Here is a 23,651-nt window from a genome sequence, read left to right as displayed (position 1 = left end):
TTACAGTTTATTCACTTTGTATCCCAGCTGTAGACCTCTCCTTTGTCCCCTCACAACCTCTCCCTCCCTTCCTTAGGTCCTCCCATTCCCCTTTGCAAGTCCACTGATAGGAGAGGTGCTCCTCTCCTTCCCTCTGACCCTATCCTATCAGGTCTTATTAGAAATGGCTGCATTGTCTTCCTCTGTAGCCTGGTAAGGCTGCTCCCCTTACTAGGCCACCTTACTCGAGAAGGTAATCAAAGAGCCAGTCACTGAGTTCCTGTCAGAGACAGTCCCTGTTTCCCATACTAGGGAACCCATTTGGAGACTGAGCTGCAATGGGCTACATCTGTGCAGGGGTTCTAAGTTATCTCCATGAATGGTCCTTGGTTGGAGTATCAGTCTCAGAAAAGACCCCTGTGTCCAGATTTTTTGGTTCTGCTGCTCTCCTTGTGGAGCTCCTATCCCCTCCAGGTCTTTCTATCTCCCCCTTCTTTCATAAGATTTCCTGCATTCTGCCCAAAGTTTGGCTATGAGTCTCAGCATCTGCTTTGATACACTGGTAGGTAGAGTCTTTCAGAGGCCCTCAGAGGCTCCTGTCCTGTTCCCTGTTAAATCCTCTCTTCCAATGTCCATCCCATTTCCCTTTCTGAGTGAGGATTAATTATCTTATCCAGGGTCCTCCTTCTTGCTTAGCTTCTTTAGGTGTACAGATTTTAGTATGATTATCATATATTATATGTCTAATATCTACTAATACTCACTTATAAATGAGTATATACTATGTGTATCTTTCTGCTTCTGGGATATCTCATTCAGGATGATCTTTTCTATTTCCCACCATTTGCCTGCAAATTTGATGATTTCCTTGTTTTTAATTGCTGAGTAGTAAGTATTCCATTGTGTAAATGTACCACAATTTCTGTGTCCATTCCTCCATAGAAGGATATCTGGGTTGTTTCCAGCTTTTGACTAGTACAAATTAAACTGCTATGAACAATGTTGAGCAAACATCCTTGTTGTATGCTTGAGAGCATATTTTGGATATATGCCCAGGAGTGGTATAGCCTGATCTTGAGGTAGCATTATTCCTAATTGAGAAAGCACCAGATTGATTTCCAAAGTGGTTGCACAAGTTTACATTCCTACCAGAAATGGAGGAGGGTTCCCCTTTCTCCATATCCTCTCCAGCATGTATTATCACTTGAGTTTTTGATCTTAGCCATTCTGATGGGTGTAAAGTGAAATCTCAGCATTATTTTGATTTGCATTTCCCTGATGACTAAGGATGTTGATCATTTCTTTAAGTGTTTCTCTGCCATTTGATATTCCTCTATTGAGAATTCTGTTTAGTTCTGGACCCCACTTTTTAATTGGATTGCCTGATTTGTTGATCATTTGGAGGTATCTCCATCCCTGATCTCAAGCTGTACTATAGAGCAACAGTAATAAAAACTGCATGTTTATTGGCATAGAAATAGAATTGTGGATCAATAGAATCGAATGGAAGACCCAGAAATAAACCCACATACCTACAGATACTTGATTTTTCAGAAAGAAGCCAAAAACACGCAATGGAAAAAAAGATACCATCTTCAACAAATGAACAAATGGTACTGGTCTAACTGGATATCTACATGTAGAAAAATGCAAATAGATCCGTATTTGTCACCCTGCACAAAACTAAAGTCCAAGTGTATCAAAGACCTCAACATAAAACCAGACACACTAAAAAAAAAAACACAAAAAAACAACAAAACAAAAACAAACAAACAAAAAAATGGAGAGTGGGGAAGAGCTTTCAACTCATTAGCACAAGAGACAACTTCCTGAACAGAACACCAACCACAGGCTCTAAGATCAACAATCAATAAATGGGACCTCATGAAACTGAAAAGCTTCTGTAAAGCAAAGGACACTCTTGTCAGAACAAAATGACAGCCTACACACTGGGAAAGAATCTTCCCCAATCCTATATCTGACAGGGGGCTAATATCCAGAATATGTAAAGAATTCAAGAAGTTAAAAAGCAACAAATCAAGTAATCCAATTAAATTCTTTTTCTGTGTGTTTAAAAACAAGTTAACAATAGTATGTATATAAAATAATGCTTATATACTACTTTGAATTTTGCTTTTTTCCCCTTTAGCCTGCATAATTATCTTCTTTAATAGTATTTCTTCATGTTCTCACTCTTTGTATGTCATTTTGATGTGAACCCATTAGTTTTACCAGTTTTATTTTCTAATTCTCCTAATCCCCTTCCCACAAAAGTTTATTTGAATGAAAGCAGAATTGTATAAATTTAATGATTTACACAAAAATCCTGATGTGGTAAGTTTGACTTGTTATATAAGTTTGGAATATTATGATTTTTCTCCAAAGATATCTAGATTATGACAATATGTGGGGGTGGGGGGAACGTTCGAACACATTTTCAGAAGAAGATGCCAAAGCTTGGGTCTGGGCTTATGATAGAAGAGTGCGCATAATTTGCAGAAGTCTGTGGGATACCAATTATGTAAAATAGACATATGGATTGCATGACTTTTCTGTTTTAAAACTTGAAATTAGAGCCTGGTATGTTAGTTCCAATTGGGATACATTATCAAGTTTTGGATTTGGGTGGTTATATCAGGGTCAGCTTTATGACACAGTGAGCAAGAAATGAGAAATACCTGAGCAAAAAGGCCTGGACCATAGTTCTATGTCAGGAAAGAGTGAGGCATGGATTTGCACTCATGACAGGTGAATGTTGACCAGATGGCTGTTGATCCTTACAGCACAGCTTCTCTGTGATCATTGGCTTTAGACAAGAGATGTTTGCCTTTGCTCTGATTCAAACAGCCCTTTAGAAAAGGATAAGACTAATAAGTATAAGCTGTCCCTCTAGCAAGATGTAGTTGTCTACATTCTAGTGTTTTTAGGAAAGAGTAAGATCTTCATTTTAGGGAGTCCTTGTAGTTTAGATAGGCCTCAAGACAAATCAGGAACTGACAAAGTGGGGAACTTGCCATAAGGGTCATCTTGGGTATTTTAAGTCTAGATGGTCTTTTGTGCTCAAGTTCATAATGAAATAGAGTATTCCAAATATATATAAAATGATAGGGTGCAAAAACTTTGCCTAAGGATGGAATAACATTGCTCAACATGGGATGAAATAGAGAAAAAATAGTTAAAGATGTTACTAAGGCTAAAGCATGATTTTTGCTTAGTGCTCCCAGTCAATTTTCTTTTAATCCAGGCTTTTATTTTTATGTAAATTAATAAATACTCTTCATAGCAACCACAGTTCAGGACATGGTTTGTGAATGCTTTATTTTCTTCTTTCCTCAGGCACAATAACCTTGGTGGCCGACCAAAAGGGCTATCCACTTTGGTGAAGAGTGGTGTTCCTGAGGCATTAAGGGCAGAAGTATGGCAACTATTAGCAGGATGCCATGACAACCAGGCCATGTTGGATAAATACCGAATTCTCATCACAAAGGTAGGAAATTCTAATAATATTTTCATGAAGAAACATCAAATCCTGTTTTTCAAAGCCCCAATAACATATCAGTGCCTTGAACTATTTTAAAAATTTATCTGTGGTATGCTGTCAATATTTTATTCTATTCGAACACTTGCTGGATTATGTTAACATTTCTGTAATAGTTTTGAACACTTTATACCTTGATTTAATTTTAAAATTCTAATGTGGAAGAAACTTGAAGTAATAAAAATTGATGCTATAAAGGATTTGCTAATAAACTTGCTTAGGAAACATTACGTTGCACAAAGCTGAAGTTAGCTAAAGGAGCATTGCCTCTTATATGCTTGTACGATAAATTGAATACCAGCTGAGCTTGTAAAAGCTGTAGGAATGAAAATTTTGTATCAAAATTGAAGTTTAGGCTTGTGGAGAAAGTTTTTGCTAATGTTTGTTCACCAAGATTGACCTCCAGTTAGGCTCCATTCCTTTGACTGTTACTAAAAGAGACAACCCTGACCTACAACTAGGCCATGTCCATAGCAAACTACATGCTGGTATAGTGCAGCTCATGGGGGCAGGGCAGGCGCACACCCATCATCAACTCCTGGTCCACCGTTAAATCTGTGGTGGTTTGACTAGAAATGGCCCCCATTGACTCACTTGTGTGAATGCTTGTCCCATAGGGAGTGACACTATTAGGAGGTATGGTCTTGTTGGAGGAAATGTGTCACTGAGCAAGGGCTTTAAAGTTTATAAGAGCTCAAGTCCAGCCAGTATGTTCTGCTCTCCTTGTATTACCTGTGGTTTAAGATGTAGAACTCTCAGCAACTCCAGCACTAAGTCTGCGTACACACCACCATGCTTCCCACCGTGATGATAATGGACTAAACCTCTGAAACTGTATGCCAGCCCCAATTAAATATTTTTCTTTATAGGAGTTGCCAAGGTCATGGTGTCTTTTCATAGCAATAAAACCATAACTAAGACAAAGTCCCTTGTACTTTTTTAAAAAAGATCTATCTATCTGTCTGTCTGTCTTTCTGTCCATCTGTCTGTCCGTCCATCCATCCATCTTGCATAAAATGTTCTGCCTGCATGTACACTTGCATTCCAGAAGAGGGCACCAATCTCATCTTGGATGGTTGTGAGCCAGCATGTGGTTGCTAGGAACTGAAGTCAGGACCTTTGGAAGAGTAGCCAGTGTTCTTAACCTCTGAGCCATCTCTCCAGCCCGTCCTTTTTACATTTCTCAGGAAAAGCATAATTCTGGCATGTGGACAAGATGAACCTGTGTATCAGTTGGTATACTTAAATAATTATGGCAGTATTTTTGCTGTGTAAATTTTCCATCTGCTCAAGTGGCTAGACTTCTGGTCCTCTGCCTTGTTCAAAGTATAACCTGTGGCCATGATCTGAATGAGTTTTAAGGTTGGCAGCCTATGAAGAATGTGTAAGTCAAAGGTGTATATAAGTTAGTAAAATCTTCTATTGTGGTCATCCTTGATTAGTAGCTTGTGTCATAAGTCTTATACAACTTAGCAAACTTTAGTGTGTTTTTTTGTCTCAAGTTTGGCCAACTCAGTATACCTCCCCACCCCCGACTACTACCCTTGGTGTCTCTTTGGTTTTTTGGGACAGAGTTTCTTTGTGAAACAGCTCTGGCTGTTCTGGAACTTGCTTTGTAGATCAAGCTGACCTCGAACTCAGAGATCAGCCTGCATCTGCCTCCCAAGTGCTAGGGTTAACCCCATGTACCACCATACCCTGCTTCTTTCTCTTTTTAAAAATCTAACACTAGACAAACAAAAACTGTGTGACATCAAACAAGGTATGGTCAGGAAAATGGGCATTTCAAAGTCTTATCTATTGAAGGATCTAATTATTTGAACATTGGAAGAACTAAAAGAGCAAAATAGTGATCTAGCTTTTAGTTTGCCATCACCTGGCTCAGGGACCAGGAGGCTGCTGTTTCTGCTAGGGGAAAACAAAATAAGACAAAGCACAAGTAAAAGATCCCACAGTATGCAGGCATCTGTTTGAGAATGATATGCCCAAGGCAAAGCTAAAGCTTTACCTCTAGTGAAGCTCTTCTCTGCTAGAGAGAAATCATGTGGCTTTTACCTTTCTCCAATCTTCACTGGAACTAACTCACAGCTAGAACTCCAGGAGAAAAGCAACCTGAGAAATGTAGTTCCTCTGCTTCCAAATACATTTCATATGTTATATTCAATATGAAAGCTAGGTAACATGTAAATACACTTATTCTAACACATGAAAACTGCCAAAAATATATTTTGAGAGTAAATTCATGATCAATACAATTATTTCACTCTGAAGTAAGCAGATTGCACAAGTTTAGGTTATGTCCAAACTACAGTGCAATATGTAGCAATCACAACGGAACTGCATTAAGACCTCAGTCCCTGTCACAGCCAGCAGCAATATAACCATATTCTTTTTGTGGTTGTTATTTAACAACAACAAAAAAGAAACATTAAGTTTTTTTTACATATATGCCAATAGATCATATGACATCACCTACATAGAGACTACTAATCTTTTTTAATAATTTGTTTTAATAATTTAAAGTATAACAAATTTATTTTTATCATTTTACCCAATTTATGTTTACTATTTTAATTGTGTGTACATGTAAATACCTGTATGTGGGTCTGCATTTGAGTGTAAGTGTCTTTATAGGCTAGATGCCATTGGATCCTCTGGAGTTGGAGTTGAAGGCACTTGTGAATCAGTCTGTGTGGATTCTGGGAACTGAACTCTGTTTCTTTGGAGGAGTAGCATGCTGCTCTTAACTACTGAGCCATCTTTCCTGTCCACCAGTCTGTCTTTTAATGAAGAAGAAAAAGAGAATAGATACTAGGTAAATGACTGCCTTGCTTAATACTGCTTGTATTAGTGGCAGTAGTTGAAATCTACTACAGAATATTTTATTAAAAATATAATATTTATGGCTTATTTTAAGTGTTTACTAGGTGCTAGTTGACATTGACTAGCAAGGTTAATTAAAATCATCTAATAAATATTTTCACATTCCATTATAAAGATATGACAAAATTTTAATATTATTCTAATTATAAATTGTACACTTTGCCAAAAACATTTTTGTACAAACAGTATAGAAATGTGTTACTCTGATCAGGTGCCTTTAGTCAAGCTTTCAGACCATAACACTTTGTGACAGGAGTGCAATAGTATATTTAATTTCATTGCCTTTTCTGCATCATTGCTAAGAATAATAAAAAGGTGAATAATGGCGTATTTCTAAAATGTCTGCCTTGTTTTTCTGTGCTAGGCATAGAAATGAGACAGCAAGTTCTTGTAGCCAAGAGTGTATTTATGTGCTTTGGTGGTGAATGCATCTGAGCTTGCCACCACTCAGCGAGAAGAGCATAAACACCCAGAGGGTTTTCTTAAGAAGTGCTACATGCTTGGTGCTTGTTTGTCATGATTCAGCAGCTGTTAGTCTCTTATTTTGGCTGAGTTAAATTTTCCTTTCTATTAAGGGAATGATGAGATTTCTAAGGTCAATAATGAAACAATTCAGTTTGAACAGAATTTTTTTTCATTAATTAATTTATTTATTTTATATCCTGATCAGAGCTTCCTCTGCCTCCTCTTCTTCCAGTCCTTCCCTCTCACTTTCCCTCCCTCTATGCCTTACTCCCTTTCTCCTCAGAGAAGGGGAGACCTCCCATGAATATTAGCCCAACTTGACATATCAAGTTGTAGTAGGAATAAGCTTATCTTTTCCTGTTGAGGCTGGAAAAGGCCAGCCAGTTAGGAGAAAGCGATCCAAAGGCAGGCAACAGAGTCAGAGACAGTCCCTGCTCCTGCTGTTAGGAGTCCCACATGAGGACCAAACTGCACAGCTGTTACACATGTGCAGAGGGCCTAGATCTGTTCCATTCATGCTCTCTGGTTGGTGGTTCAGTCTCTGTGGACCCCTATGGGCCAAGGTTAGTTGATTCTGTAGGTTTTCTTGTGGTGTCCTTGACCTCTCTGTGTCTTTCAATCCTTCCTTCCCCTTTTCCACAGGTTCCTCAAGCTCCTCTTAATGTTTAGCTGTGGATCTCTGCATCTGTTTTCATTAGCTGCTGGTGAAGCCACCCAGATGACAATCGTGCTGCCCTCCTGTCTGCATGTATAGCAGAGTATTATTAATAGCGTCAGGGGTCAGCTCTCTGTCATGGCATAGGATTCAAGATGGGCCAATCATTGTTCCCTCACTTTCTGATTTCTCTTTATCTCTGCACATCTTATATGCAGGAAAATTTATGGGTTGAAGGTTTTGTGGCTGGGTTGGTGTTCCAATCCCTCCATTAGAAGTCTTGCCTGGTTACAGGAGATGACTATTTCATATTCCACATCTCCTATTGCTAGCAGTCTTAGCTAGGGTCACACTCGTAGATTCTTGGGGATTTCCATTGTTCTAGATTTCTAGCTTGTTCCAGAGATACTCTCCTAGTGATTCCAGTTCTCTCTCCAGCCATCCTCCCCATACTTGATCTTTCCTGTTCCCCTCCCCACTCCCTCTCCCATCCACTTCCCTCCCTCCCTTCATCCCAGATGTATAATTTATTTCCCCTTCTTGATGTGATTCAAGCATCCTTCCTTGGACAGACTTTCTTTATTTAAACTCTTAGCGACCACAGATTGCATAGGGAAGGAGTATGATGAAGCTTTACTCAATACTTGGCTTTTAAGAAAAAGTGGCCTGTCATTTAAGTTTGTAATTAAAATTTAAGGCATAGATTCAATTTGGAGATATACCACGAGGGATAGTATTCTTTTTAAGTATGCTTTGTGAAACCAGTGTACATTAAAGCATTGGATTCTCTGTTTCAGCTATTTTACTTTACACTTAGCTCTAAGAGCTCCACAATCTTCAAAATTATGTTCCTCAAAGCAGCTTTGCTTTGTGATGCCATTGTTTCAGAGAACCAGGCAATGGTAGTGTGCTTTTAGTTCCTTTTTGGGAATATGTAGGAATCAAAACCCAGGGCTTTTCATATTTTGGGCAAGAACTCGGCCATTGAGCCATATCACTAGCCTTTACTTTCTTCATGTGTATTTCTCTAGCAGAGAGAAATATCTGGGTTGAGCAATAAAAAGCAGTGTTCTCTCTTCTTCCTACTTCATGTATTCATGAAGATCTATAATTAACTGCAGAACTATGTAAGAGCCAAAGTCAACCTGTAAGCCCCACCTGCCCAGGAACCAGGTAGCTTTCTGGAATGCTGGGAGCTATAGTTTTTGGGAAATAACAAAGCAACATGGTAAGGGGGCAGGGGCTGTCTCTGGCATGAACTCAGTGGCAGGCTCTCTGATCACCTCCTCCCTCGGGGTGCAGCCTTGCCAGGTCACTGAGGAAGAAGATGCAGGTGGTCCTGATGAGGCCTGATAGTCTTGGGTCAGACAGAAGGGGAAGAGGTCCTCCTCTATCAGTGGACTAGAGGAGGGACATGAGGAGAAGAAGGAGGAAGGTTGGGGTTGGGAGGAGACAAAGGGAGGGGGCCACAGCAAAGTGAAGAAATTGTGATAAGTAATAATAATTAATTTGAAAATTGAAAACAAGCCGCATGGGGAATATGGTGGTCTTTTGGTTTTGTTCTTTAAAAGCCCCTATAATAAGGTGTCTTGCTGGAATCCAGAGTGACCTGACCAGAGTCCAGCTGGTCAGTATTTAATTAAAACACTTCGAATTTGACTCAGAATTGTGGAATCTGTTTCTTTAATGAATCTTAGGATTAGCAACTATTCTGTTTCTATTGGGAAGTGTGCATGGACCTTCTAAGTGAGTCAGTAGTAACAGAGCTAAAGCACCGGGTTCCATACTTCTTGTAAGGTGGGTGTGTCTATTCTCTGTCACAGTAGGCTTGAGTTTCCACAGTTGTTGAATATGATTTACTGCTCTTGTCTGTGATTTCCAGCCCTGGGATGAGGGTGCCATAGCCTCTGAGGGCTCCCCTGAAGATTTTTACCACTTGTGCCTGAAAGTGTCTTCAGACCCTCACTATCACTGATACTTATTAATGCTACTGAAATAGTATTTTCCATAATTTTTGAGGTGATCTCAGAGGATATCTATCCAATTGTCCCTATAGGAACAAACAAATAGAATTCAAAGCTTCTGGAATGAGGAGCCACTGAATAATAGTTACTTTTTCACATAGTCTGAGCCATTTGTTATGGGGTAGGCTGTATATTTTAGGGCAATTTGAATGTTATGTTTTATTACAGAAGTGTATGTGTAGTTTCTGTAAGTATATGACATGTATGATACAGTTAATCAAATCTTCTAATTAGTTCTAAATAACATAACAGATACTAGGTTGTGGGTTTCTGCTTTTGTAGACATGATCAGTTTTCTACATTCATACCGTGTACATTATAAAAAACCACAGTACAGCTAACCAATAATCTTTCAGACATGATACAGTCACTGGGCTTTTCTCCTACCACTTGAATTCTTGTCTTTTACCCCCCAAATGAGTAGGCTGGCCAGCCAGCATTCTCCAGGAAGCCTTCCATCTCCATCTCCACAGAACTGGGATTACACATGTCCAGTGTCTTGCTCACGTTTTTTATGTGGGTGCTGGGTATTAGGACCAAGTTCTTATGATTTCATAGCTGCACTTTACCAACTGAACTTTCTTCCAAGGTCCTAGTACTATGTTCAGTATTTAGAGATCAGTTCTTCATAAAAAGAATTGTTCCTTATAAAAATAATTTATACTTTTATAGTATAAATTTTATAGTGTCAAAATATATAGCAGATGTTTTTTTGAGGCAAGGTCTGGAAGCTCAGGCTGGCCTCAGGCTCACTGTGTAGATAAAGATGGCCTTACATTTTTTTATCTTTCTGCCTCTATCTTACAAGTTCTAGGGTTGCAGGTGTTTGGCAAAATATCTGGTTTTATGTGATAATGGAAAGTGATTTCAAGACTTCTGACATGGTAAGCAAGCACTGTGAAATGTAGTAAAATTGATGGAAACCTGTTTTAGGCTTGAAAGAATAGGCACATAGAGATAGGAACTTGGAAAATGCAACTTTTACTTGAGTGAATGCAGTGATCTTTCATAGTTAGGCACCTTTGAGAATACAGTGTGTCAGGTAAATGGGAGACTTGGTTAAGTAGGTAGGTTCTTATAAAGTAGGTTAATTCTTTTTTTATTGAAAAATTTTATTTTATTAATTACACTTTATTCACTTTATATCCCCCATTAAGTCCCTCCCTCCTCCCCCTCCCAATCCCACCCTCCCTCCCCTTTCTTCACGCATGCCCCTCCCCAAGTCCACTGATAGGGGAGGTCCTCCTTTCCTTCCTTCTGATCTTAGTCTATCAGATCACATCAGGAGTGGCTGCATTGTCATCTTCTGTGGCCTGGTAAGGCTGCTCCCCCCTCAGGGGGAGGTGATCAAAGAGCAGGCCAATTAGATCATGTCAGAGGCAGTCCCTCTTCCCATTACTATGAAAGCCACTTGGACACTGAACTGCCATGAGCTACATCTGTGCAGGGGTTCTAGGTTATCTCCATGCCTGGTACTTGGTTGGAGTATTAGTCTCTGGGAAGACCCCTGTGTTCAAATTTCTGGTTCTGTTGCTCTCCTTGTGGGGTTCCTGTCCTGTCCAGATCTTACTATTTCCCACTTCTTACATAAGATTCCATGCACTCTGCCCAACAGTTGGCCATAAGTCTACAGCGTCTGCTTTGATAGTCTACAGGGCAGAGCCTTTCAGAGGCCCTCTGTGTCAGGTTCCTAGGTTGTTTCCTGTTTTCTTCTTCTTCTGATGTCTATCCTCTTTGCCTTTCGGGATGGGGATTGAGCGTTTTAGTCAGGGTCCGCTCTCTTGATTAGTTTCTTTAGATGTTCAGGGTTTTAGTAGGTTTATCCTATGTTATATGTCTATATGAGTGAGTATATACCATGTGTGTCTTTCTGCTTCTGGGACAGCTCACTCAGTTTTAAAATTTTTTTGTTATTATCATTTATTACAATTTATTCAATTTGTATCCTGTTATGTCCCTTTTCTTCATCTCCTCCCAATTCCACCCTTCCTCCCTCTTCTCCCCCTGTGCCCCTTCCTTAGTCCACTGAAAAGTGAAGTCTTCCTCCCCATCCCTCTGACCCTAGCTTATCAGGTATCACAGGACTGGTTGCATTGTCTTCCTCTGTGGCCTGGCAAGGCTGCATCCCCCAAGGAGAGGTGATTAGAGAGGGCCTGTCACTGAGTTCATGCCAGAGAAAGCCCCTGTTCCCCTTACTAGGAACCCACTTGGAGACTGAGTCTATGGGTGAGTCTGAGCAGGGGTTTTAGGTCCTCTCCATGCATTGTCCTTGGTTGGGGTTTCAGTCTCTGCAGGGGCCCCAGGGCTCAATTTCATTGGCTCTGTTGGTCTCCTTTTGGAGCTCTGTCCTCTCTAGGTCTTTCTATCTCCCCCTTCTTTCATAAGATTACCTGCACTCTGCCCAAAGTTTGTCTATAAGTCTCAGCATCTTTGAAACCTTGATCAGTAGAGTCTTTCAGAGGCTGACTGTGGTAGGCTCCTGTGGGGCACATTTTTAATCTTCTGAGCCTCTGGAATTTGTAGATTAGGCATGATGATTGATGCTACTGGGATTATTCAAACAAAAAGTGATGAAGTGTTTATTACATAGTAAGTACTCAAGATTCACCTCTGCTTTCTTACCATCCATGTGCTGTTCCACCACGAATAATAAGAAGTGCAGTAGTAATGATAATAGACTGGACATCTGTGGCACTGTATGCTTCCATGTTAATGTATATGCTAAGTAAGTTCACATCACATAGTTTTACCAGAAGCACCTGTGTGATTACCAGATGATGGGATTGTAATATGGAGGGTCAGATTCATCTCCATTCCTATTTGTTGAATGTCATTGAGAATTTGAATGTCAAAACCTAACTTTGTAATAATTTTATGTATTCTTGCTTTAATAATCACACAAACTCAAATTTATCATAAAGTTAAAACATATTCCCTGAAAAACACTCCTAAAGACAGACAGATTCAGAGCTGGCAAGATTGTTCAGCTGCTAAAGGTGCTTAATGTGCAAGCCTGGCAACCTAAATTTGACCTCTGGTACCCATGCAATGTAAAGTTGCCATGGGAGAACTCACTCCACATAGTTGTTCACAGAACTTCACATTTGCTCCATGTCATGTATATTATATTCCTATAATGTGCTCATCCATTCTCCTTCTCTCTCTCTCTCTCTCTCTCTCTCTCTCTCTCTCTTCTTTCTCTCTCAAACACAGATAATGATGATAATAAAATTTAAAGAAAAAAAATAGATTCATTTAGGAATACAAGGGAAGTACTGATTACATTCACTTAAAAAAATGTGTTCTCAAGGATCCCAAACTGGGTTTAAAGTCACTCTGTAGCCAAGGATGGCCTTGAAATCTTAATATCCTTGCCTCTACCTCTGAAGTGCTGGGATTATAGGCATGTGCCACCATGTTCCATTTGCGTGATGCTGGGATTAAATCTAGGGCTTTGTCTATCTGAGGCATGCAGTCTACTGACTGAGCCACATCCACAACCCCAGGATTCACTAATGAATTCACTCACTCTTCTTTTTTCTTGTTAAGATGAAAACAACTTTAAATAAAATCTATGATTTTACTTATTTAAGAATATATAATTCAGTACATTTTTTAATATTTGCATTGCTGTTATAATTCTCATTGGGAATCCAATAAGCATTATGCAACATTTTCATTAACTTAAAAAAATAAAACAAACAAACAAACAAAAAAACACAGTATCTCCAGCTATCTCTCTCATCCCATCTCCAGACAACTAACTATTAATCTATTTTCTGTCTTTATGGATTTGGATCAGGTCTATCCTCACTCAGATCTATACAACTTATAATTTTATTTCATATAGTACTGTGTTTTCAGTGTTCATTTATGCTGTAGCATTTGTCGGTATATCATTTCTTCTTATAGCTGAATAACATTCTACTTGATGGATATCTCATACATACCTTTTAAAATATAGTTATCAGTTAATGAACACTTGTTTCTATTTTTTGGTTACTCTGAAGACTGTTGCTATATTTTTGTGCATTTTTTTTGTATGGAAATAGGTTTTTTGTTTTTCTGAAATTGTTGAGTCATATATTTTTGAGAGAGCGCCCAATAGTTTTCCATAGCTATCTAACTATTTTACATTCCCGGGGCAATGCATGAAAGTTCTGTGTTTTTTACATCCTGGTCAATACTATCATTTTAAAAATTTATTTGATTTTGGCTGTTCAAGTGTATATGAATTTGTACCTTTGATTTTATATTTGCCTTTCCCTAATGATTGTTATGTTTAACATCTCTCAATTTCCTTGCTGGCCACTTGTTTATGTTTTCTTTGTAGAGATAAACATTAACACCTTTTATTCTTGTCCTGGCTAGTTTTATTTCAAATGAACAAAAGCTAAATTTATTTGGGAAAAGGAACCCTCAGTTGAGCAGACATCCATATAAGATTGGGTTGTAAGCAAGCCTGTAGGGCATTTTCTTCATTAGTGATTCGCTGGAGAGGGCCCAGCCCATTATGGGTGGTACCAACCCTGGGCTGGAGGTTTAGGGTTGTTTTTTTTGTTTTTTGTTTTCAATGCAGTTTATTCAGGAACCTTGAACAATCTTCTGACCCTGGGGAAAGCCAGCCCACAGCTTATATAGCCTCTGGGTAGCCAACCCAGGCGTGCCACGTGGGCAATGCAGATAGGTCCACATACATGGAAGCAAGCCAGATCCTCAGCCTTAGCCAAATGTGGAATTGTTTGTGACAGAGAGCACTCACCATCGGGAAGGTGGAAGGCGGAAACCAGCTCCATCTTTAAGGCATAGCATTCCGCAGCTCTCTACAGTTCCCCCTTTTTGTTTTAGACGCATCAGGCAAGAGTAGAGGTCTGATCTCTGATACTAGAAATAAATTGGGACTTTGTACCGATGTTCATTTAGGTGTCGTCCACCCAAAGAGCATCAGACCCGTCTGATACCTTTTTCTCAGAGGCGGGACCTGGGGCATCAACCCGCATGCAACCAGACATGCTCTTCTCTGGGTCCAAAGCGGCTGACCCTGAGTGCAGTGCTTAGCCTCGCATCCTGAGCGTAACATTTTAGCTTTTTATGGTATCCAACCATGCTTGGGGAGAATGTCCTGCTTCAATGGCTGTAAAGGCCTGAATGATCATGGCTGCATCACACTGTTGTGAGACTCTAATCTTGCATATATACCACTGAGGTTTAGGGTTCTTAAAGAAGCAGGCTGAGCAAGCCATAAGAGCAACACAGTATGGACCTCTTCCTCATGGCCTGACTCCAGGTTCCTGGCCTGCTTGAGTTTCTGCCCTGACTTTTCTCGGTGAAAAGTGTAAGCAAAATAAACCCTAGCCTCCCCAAGCTGCTTTTGGCTATGGTATTTTATCACAGCAATGGAAACCCTACCTAAGATAACTACTTTGTGAATGGCTTTTTTTTTTAATTGAGTTCTTTACATCTTTAGGTTATTAATCACTTAAAATTCAGCAGTTGTTACTGAGAATCTGTTACTGTTACAGAATCTTATTTCTAGCATTATTGACACAAAAGGATTCAGAGTTTGAGGAGTGCAGCCTAGGGAACACCATGTTCATGCAGAGGCTAAGCAAGTATACAGTGATAGATACAAGGTATGGTTGTTACAGTTAGTGTGTCATTGCCTTCCTCCTTCCTCCTCTTCCCCCTTATCCTCCTCTTTGCTTCCCTTTCTTTCCACTCCCCCCTCTTCCTTCTTCAGAGGAAGGTTTGTTTTGGTTTACCATGGTAGGGAAGCCATGCAAGGTAAAGCAGGAGGTGATTGGTCACATTGTATCCACATCTTTAAAGTAGAGAGATGAACGCTGGTAGTCAATTTGCTATTTCTTTTTAAATTCGGTCAGGGACTGTAGCCTATACGTACTCCTGCAGTCCCCAGTCAGGGTAGGTTTTCCTGTCTTAATTAAATATCTCTGGAAACATGTGTAGCCACACCCAGAGGTGTGTTTCCATGGTGATTCTAAATCCAGTCAAGTTGATAATGATGATTAACTATCCATGATGCATCCTCCCTTTTTCTCTCCTGCCCTCCCACTCTCTTGCTGTTTCTTTTTATTCCTTCCTGTCTTCCTCTCATTTTTCTTTTTGTCATAGTAGGGTTTGTACCATGGTAATAAGCATTCTAAATTAACATCCCAAACCGTTTTAACTTTATTTTTATATATGATCTCAGTTTTTCATTAGCCCTCAAACTTGTTTTTGTCCTTGTTTTAGCCTCTGAAGTAGTTAAAATTGGAGGCATGCTTTTCACTATGCCTGTCTCCCAGTCCTTTTTTTCCTTTGGTTAGTGTCTTGTCTGTGTGAATACAGAGGATGAAGTGACTTTATTGCTTAAGTGGACCAGGGATAACCCCACAGAAGAGGGAATGTCTGTGGTAGGAACCTGAGTATTATTCTGAGCAGGACAGGAGGAGGGATGCAGTATAAGGAGTGCCTTTGGAATAATTCAGCTGCCATTTCCTGACTTAACCTGGGTTATCTAGGGAGCCTTGGAAAGTGAAAACATCATGTTCTTTGCTCTCCTATGTCCACTCAAATTGGCCAGGTACATCCTTTATTCATGGATCAATACTTGTTCCTTCTTAAATAGGAAGAACTCAATACCAGTTGATTTACATTAGAAATAATACATGTAACGAAGAACTCAGAAAGTGAATATGAAACCCGGGTAATGTCAGAAAGAATTATTTAATTGACCATTTTAGGGCCAGTGTACTATAATTTAACCAATAACTTTTAGTGTCTGTCCAAAAAAATGCTTGGGTGCATATTGTATTCCAGGTATTGTGATAGGATGGTGATATATATTATTTTAAGTCACTTAGCCAAAAATGCCATTTACCAATTGAAAAAAAACCCATAAAGAGATATAAACAATTATTTCAGTTCTATAAACTCAGCATTTTTTTAAACCTGTATCACAGGGCAAAGTGGTAAATAGTTGAAAAATATTACTTGAATTATTGATGCAAAAATCATTTTTTGAAAAATAAGTTAAAAACAAAACAAACCAACAAAGAGCAAACAAGTAGGAGAGTAGCCTTTGTAAGAGCCAGTATGTTGCTTTCTTAAGCACTGTATGGGTGGATAAAGCCTCACTGTTTGTTGCTGACAGATTATTGGTACTACTCATTTTAAATTCTGTCTTCTCTCTGTTTTTTAGGTGGCTTTTCATAAAACATCTAGCTAAAGAAAAATTACTCTACAGTAATGTACTTTAATTATAATCCTAAGAAAAAATTATAATCCTAAAGAAAATATTTTGATTGGTATTTTTCTTATGATTCAATAACATTTACTAAATATTAGATTGAATAATCAAATTATAATTGATTATAAAGTCTTTTGGCAAGTTTTTACTAAAGGAAGTGCCATATGTCATGTTGTCAGGTAATTTTCGTAAGAGTTTGCTTTTTGAGAACCTTGTGTAGTTTGTTAGTCAGCTAACACTGAACACTAGATTTCATTGAGAGCCACAGTGCTGCTAAATACATTCTACTCTGTTCTCTTTTGATAACTTGTCTGCAGGATGTGAGTCTGTAATAGAGTGAGATTATTTCACCTGGGTATATAGCATTGACACTTGTAAGACCCACAATTATTTTTTTAATTTTTAATTATTTTTTAATTTTTAATTTTTATATTAATTACAGTTTATTCACTTTGTATACTAGCTGTATCTGCCTTCCCCATCCCCTCCCAATCCCATTGTCCCTCCCTCTTTGTCTCCTATGCCCCTTCCCCAGTCCAAGATATGTCCTCCTCCCTTTCCATCTGACCCTAGTTTATCAGATCTCATCAGGACTGGCTTCATTGTCTTCCTCTGTGCACTGGTAAGGATGCTGCCCCCTCAGGTGGAGGTGATCAAAGATCCAGCCCATGAGTTCATGTAAGAGACAGTCCCTGTTCCTTTTTCTGGGAACCCTTTTGGACACTGAGCTGCCATGGGCTACTTCTGTACAGGGGTTCTAGGTTATCTCCATGCATGGTCCTGGGTTGGAGTATCAGTCTTTAAAAAGGCCCCTGGGCCCAGATATTTTGGTTCTATTGCTCTCCTTGTGGAGCTCCTGTTCCCTCCAGGTCTTTCTATCACCCCCTTCTTTCATAAGATTCCCTGCAGTCTGCCCAAAGTTTGGCTATAAGTCTCAGCATATGTTTTGAAACACTGCTGGGTAGAGTCTTTCAGAAGCCCTCTGTGTAGACTCCTGTCCTGCTCCCTGTTTTCTCTCTCTTCTCAGGTCCGTCTTGTCTTTCTGAATGAAGATTGAACATCTTACCCAGGATCCTCCTTCTTGATTAGCTTCCTTTGGTGTACAGATATTAGTATGATTATCCTATATTATATGTCTAGTATCCACTTATAAGTGAGTATATACCGTGTGTGTCTTTCTGTTTCTGGGATACCTCACTCAGGATGATCGTTTCTATTTCCCACATTTGCCTGAAAATTTCATGATTTCCTCATTTTTGATTGCTAAGTAGCATTCCATTGGGTAAATGTACCACAGTTTCTGTATCCATTCCTCAACTGAGGGACATCTGGGTTATTTCCAGCTTCTGGCTATCACGAATAAAGCTGCTACAAACATGGTTGAGCAAATGTCTTTGTTATATATTTGAGCATCCTTTGGATATATACCTAGGAGTGGTATAGCTGGATCTTGAGGAAGCACTATTTCTAATTGTCTGAGAAAGTACCAGATTGATTTCCAAAGTGGTTGTACAAGTTTACATTCCCACCAGCAATGGAGTAGGGTTCCTTTTTCTGTACATCCTCTCCAGCATGTGTTGTCACTTGAGTTTTTGATCTTAGCTATTCTGATGGGTATAAGGTAGAATCTCAATGTTGTTTTGGTTTGCATTTTCCTGATGACTAAGGATTTTGAACATTTCTTTAAGTGTCTGCCATTTGATGTTCCTCTATTGAGAATTCTCTATTTAGCTCTGGACCCCATTTTTAATTGGGTTACATGATTTGTTGCTGTTTAACTTCTTATGTTCTTTATATATTCAGGATATTAGCCCTCTGCCAGATACAGGGTTGGTGAAGATCCTTTCTTAATCTATAGGTTGTTGTTTTGTTCTGATGACAGTGTCCTTTGCTTTACAGAAGCTTTTCAGATTCATGAGGTTCCATTTATTGATTATTGCTCTTAGAGCCTGTGCTGTTGGTGTTCTGTTCAGGAAGTTGTCTCCTGTGCCAATGAGTTCAAGGTTCTTTCCCACATTTTCTTCTAACAGGTTTAGTGTGTCCGTTTTTATATTGAAGTCTTTGATCCACTTGGACTTTACTTTTGTGCAGGGCGATGAATACAGATCTATTTGCATTTTTCTACATGTAGATATCCAGTTACACCAGTACCATTTGTTGAAGATGCTATCTTTTTTCCATTCTATGGTTTTGGCATCTTTGTCAAAAATCAGGTGTCCATAAATAAATCAGCTTTATTTCAGGGTCTTCTATTCGATTGCATTGATCCACCATTCTGTTTCTATGCCAGTACCATGCAGTTTTTATTACTGTTACTCTGTAGTACAGCTTGAGATCAGGGATGGAGATACCTCCAGAAGATCTTTTATTGTAGAGGATTGTTTTAGTGATTCTGGTTTTCTTGTTATTCCATATGAAGGTGAGAATTTTTCTTTCAAGGTCTGTAAAGAATTGTGTTGGTAATTTGATGGGAATTGCATTGACTCTGTGGATTGCTTTTGGTAAGATGGTCATTTTTACTATGTTAATCCTGCCAAGCCATGAGCCTGGGAGATGTTTCCATCTTTTAACATCTTCTGTTTCTTTCTTCAGAGAATGAAAGTTTTTTTCATACAAGTCTTTGACTTTCTTGGTTAGAGTTACACCAAGGTACTTTATGTCCTTTGTGAGCCACAATTATTTTGCCACATTACACAGCCACAGTTTCATTAGGTTGCTTTAGAAATTTTTCCATTTTTAAAAATCTACTAATTAGTTATTAATTAATTAAACACAGTGAGCAAGAGAATAGGAATATTAATTGTGTTGTATTGTTAATATCTGGAACATCTAAATGCTGAAAGGTATAAAAGGAATGAAAAAATTGGCTGGGTGGTGGGGGTGCATGCCTTTAATCTCAGCACTCAGGAGGCAGAGTCAGGTGGATCTTTGTCATCCACCATCTTTGTGAAGTCAGCCTGGTCTACAGAGAGAGTGCCAGGATAGTCAGAGCTGTTATACAAAGAAATTCTGTCTGAAAAAAACAGAGGAATAAAAATTAGTGAAAGAATTCTACTAGAGAATGCGCCATTTAATTTCTCTTTTTTTGTGTGTGTAAAAAAGATAAAGGTCTCTTGTTACATAATTAAATATTTGTGTAGTTTTTATTTTCCCCTGCATAATTTTAATGAAATTTCCTTTGTCCTTATCTTCTGAGGTCTTTGCTTGTCTCTCATCTGTAGTGGTGTGACTGTAAATATAAGAAATACTAGCTTTTCTGCTTACTCTTCAGCAGTAATTATTTGTATAATAAAAAACTTAATATTTTTATTTTTACTAGTGATTTGCTTGTGTGTGTGTGTCTGTACATCACATGACTACCTGGCACCTGTGGCTATCAGAAGAGGGATTCATGTTCCTTGGAAATGGAGACAGCTTTGAACCATTCTGTGGATGCTAGAAATGGAACCCAGATATCTCCATGATCATCAGATACTACTGGCAATTGAGATATCCCTCTAGCCCCCACAACCATAACTTGTTGGATGACTCTTTGTCTCCTTTCTTCATGCGTAACTCTTTAAAAAAAAAATAAGGGGTGTTTAGCTTTTCTTTCTGGGTGAAGAGGGTACTGTAGTAATAGATAATAATTTTCCTTTCAAGAGGCAAATGAAATATTACATTTATGTTTCCCTGGCAATTTTAAGATATTATTTCTTTTATTAATTTTAAATATTTTTTCAATACATCCTGACTACTGTTTCCCCTCCCTCCACTCCTCCCATTCTTCCTCACCCTTCCTTCCCTCTACCCCATATCCACTCCTTCTCCATTTCCCTTCAGAGAAAAACAGGCTTCCCAGGGATATCCACTGAACATGTGATAACAGGATACAATAAGACTTCTAGGCACAAACCCCTCATATCAAGGCTGGGTGAGGTGACCCAGTTGGAAGAAAAGGGTCCCAAGAGATGAAGGTCTTCATATAATATCTAATATGGGCCATGAAAACATTATTGTAAGTTTAGACATATTAGCAATTAGGACCTCTTGATAAAAATGCTTGAACAACATTTTATAATATAAATTAATGGTGTGCATATTCTTTCTTTACTTCAGCTTCTTCCTTACAATTAGCCTCAGGCTTTTTAGCATCTGGGGTCAGAGGTTCAGCAGACAAGAAGAAAACTGCTTTTCAGCAATCAGAATGGTACCAAGAGAATACTGCTCACTTTGCCAGAAATAATATTAAATAGAAGTCACAACCAGTTTATTTCATTAAAAAACCAAAGAGGCATTCTAGTATGATAAAATACATTGTATACATGCCTGAAATTCTCAAAGAATAAATTAAAATGCCTTGTTAAAAGGAGGAAATGAAGAAAGAACTCTCATTTTCAGATCTTCAAAAGAAATGTTGCATTTATATGACCCTCTTTAATTTTACAGCTATGATTTCTGCCATGACAGTTCTAGGAGACTAGAAATTATTATTACTTGATAATTCATTTCACTTCAGTAAGTTAGAAAGCATAGTGGTCCTACTTGATAGTGATTCCTGCTGTGTAGTGTAAATCAGTACTGTTAGGTCAGGCCCATCTGTGTACTTCCTGTGCCCACTATATCATGTTTTCAGGTAATAGAGCAGTTGACCATGCGGAAGAGAGGCATTAAACTTTCCTATTTTCACTTTAAGTCCAAGACTGTGTGGGAAATTCCAAATGTGGAAACTCTGCCTACAGTTTTTCTGTCTGTCAATATTCATTACTTCTCCAACTGGGTTAGTAAAGTGGGTCTTCTTCGGAAAGGAGTTCATCTGAAAGAGAGGGAACATCATATAGTGACCACACAACAACTGTTCATGTCTATATCTTAAAATTGTTGAGCATTATGAAAATTACACTTGATCGATTAATTGTTGAGTTAATGGTATTTTCTTATGAAATAAACTGAGGACTCTACTTCAGGTACTTCTGGGGCAAGTGCTCTTCCCATTGAAACTTCTCTACAGCTCTACTTACAGATTTATATTTGCAGAATTTTCTATTTTCTCTGCTTTTTACTTTTTAGTTGCAGGGCTTCCACCTGATATTTCAGCTGTCAAGATAGGCTGTGCCATTATAAATAATTGTCTTCCTTTTTTTATCTACTCTATATCTCTAGAGCCTGGTATTAGCCCTTGATAAGTATGTTGAATGACAAAATGAATTAAACTTGATAAGTTAGTTTCTTCATGATTAATAACCAAAGACATGAAGCCACAACAGAAATAAAAGTTCAGAAATAGGAGGAATAGGATTTGAACTTATAAATTTTGAGTTGTTTTATAGAAGACTTCCAAATTATAGAACATGGTTGATTGATTGAAATCTCCCAGACAGAAAAACTGCTCATTGAAAACAAAACTACTCATCAAAAAGTTGACTTTTTCTATGAAATTAGATAGGAGACCACCAGAGGGGAACAAAAGTATGGAGAAAGATGGGTGAGGCAAATGGTGATAAGTGACAGGAAAATGGATATGAGCAACTGAAGTTGGGAAGACATAAGACAGGTAAAAAGGAGGATGAAGAAGAATCATGAGAGAAAAAACAATGAAACAAAATTTATTTGTAAATTTTCATAGCCTGAAAAAAATTATCTTTTTAATTTGTTTAGTGTTTTTTATATGACTCATTTTACTGATTACATAATTATTCGTATATATAGGAACACTCACAATATTACCTTCTTTTATAGCAAGCTAATTTTTTGGGTTGTGCCCTTTCCCCTATGAATAGAAAAATAAAGTAGGTGAAAAATCTGAAAGACTAATAAATAAATTTAGTATGATTTGGAGGTTAGAAAAAAATAACTCCTCTCTGAAATTTATTCAGCTCCTTCAAGAAGATGCTCTATAAATGTCATATTTGTTTTATGCCAGAAGAATTTGTTGGTATTCTTGGGACAGTGAGGTGGTCTAGTGGACAAAGGCACGTGCTGTCAAGCTGATGATCTGGGTATGGTCCTTGGGTTCTGCATGGTTGAAAGAGAGAACTCATTCCTGCCAGTTGCCCTTTGACCTACAAATATGTACCCCCCCACCAAATAAAATGAAATAATAACAATTATTGAAATAATTGGGCATGAGTTTGTAAGAGAACCAAGACTGCTTATAGGGGAGGGTTTGAAGTGAGCAAAGGGAAGGGGAAATGTATTTCTATTATAATCTCAAAAAGAGAAAAAGTAAAATATAAAAAACCTCAATGTGCTTATTAGTATTTTTATTTAGTAACTTTCCCCCTATATATACTGTTTGTTAAGTAGACCCACAACTTATTTATTAGTAATATCTCTAATAGGCACATGGTAGATTTCTATTTTTACTTGCAAGCATTTTCATTTTTGAGTGATAAAAAGTCAAGGTAGAAATTGTTCAGAACTTTTTTATTCCTGAGTTAAAATGTCATGGGTATGCATACTTCTTCCCTAAGAGAGAACTTTAATTGTTACTGGTGTCAGAAGAATTCAATCACTTCTACTCTGAAAGAAGCTGATCTTTGACATGTTTGTGGAAACTGCTTAATCTTTTAATAGATGACTAATTTTTTGAAGACAGCATTGTGAAGCTATTATCTTGATATCGACAAAACTGATGTTAAAAAGGAACAATGTTCGTTTGACTCCTACATTTTTTTTCTAGTCTACTGTGTAAAAGTAGATGGAGATTGTGGATGGAAAGCTTCTACTAATTTTTCTATTTGTGTAGTTCTAAATTTAGGTATTATTTAGGTATTCTAAATAAGTTTTTATTTTATAGTGATTAATTAATTGTTCTATTTTCTTACTTTACAAGGCCTTCATATCTTCTTTTCTTTAAAGGGATTCAAAATTCATTGT

At 38.2% G+C, this 23,651-nt stretch overlaps 1 protein-coding gene across 4 annotated transcripts in view; it reads left to right on the top strand.

Moving 5' to 3' along the window:
- The window catches only part of Rabgap1l (RAB GTPase activating protein 1 like), a 626,983-nt gene that overhangs the window by 181,861 nt on the left and 421,471 nt on the right, over positions 1-23,651 (top strand). For all 4 annotated transcript variants that reach the window (XM_060364541.1, XM_060364539.1, XM_060364540.1 and 1 more), the window contains exon 13: positions 3,316-3,466. In XM_060364541.1, coding sequence (XP_060220524.1) covers positions 3,316-3,466 — 151 coding nt within the window. The remainder of the gene's footprint in view (positions 1-3,315; positions 3,467-23,651) is intronic.

This window comes from Meriones unguiculatus, chromosome 11 (genome assembly GCF_030254825.1).
Source record: "Meriones unguiculatus strain TT.TT164.6M chromosome 11, Bangor_MerUng_6.1, whole genome shotgun sequence".
Taxonomy (NCBI): domain Eukaryota; kingdom Metazoa; phylum Chordata; class Mammalia; order Rodentia; family Muridae; genus Meriones; species Meriones unguiculatus.
The sequence above is the reverse complement of the archived record's forward strand: the minus strand, read 5'-3'. Positions and strand labels throughout refer to the sequence as shown.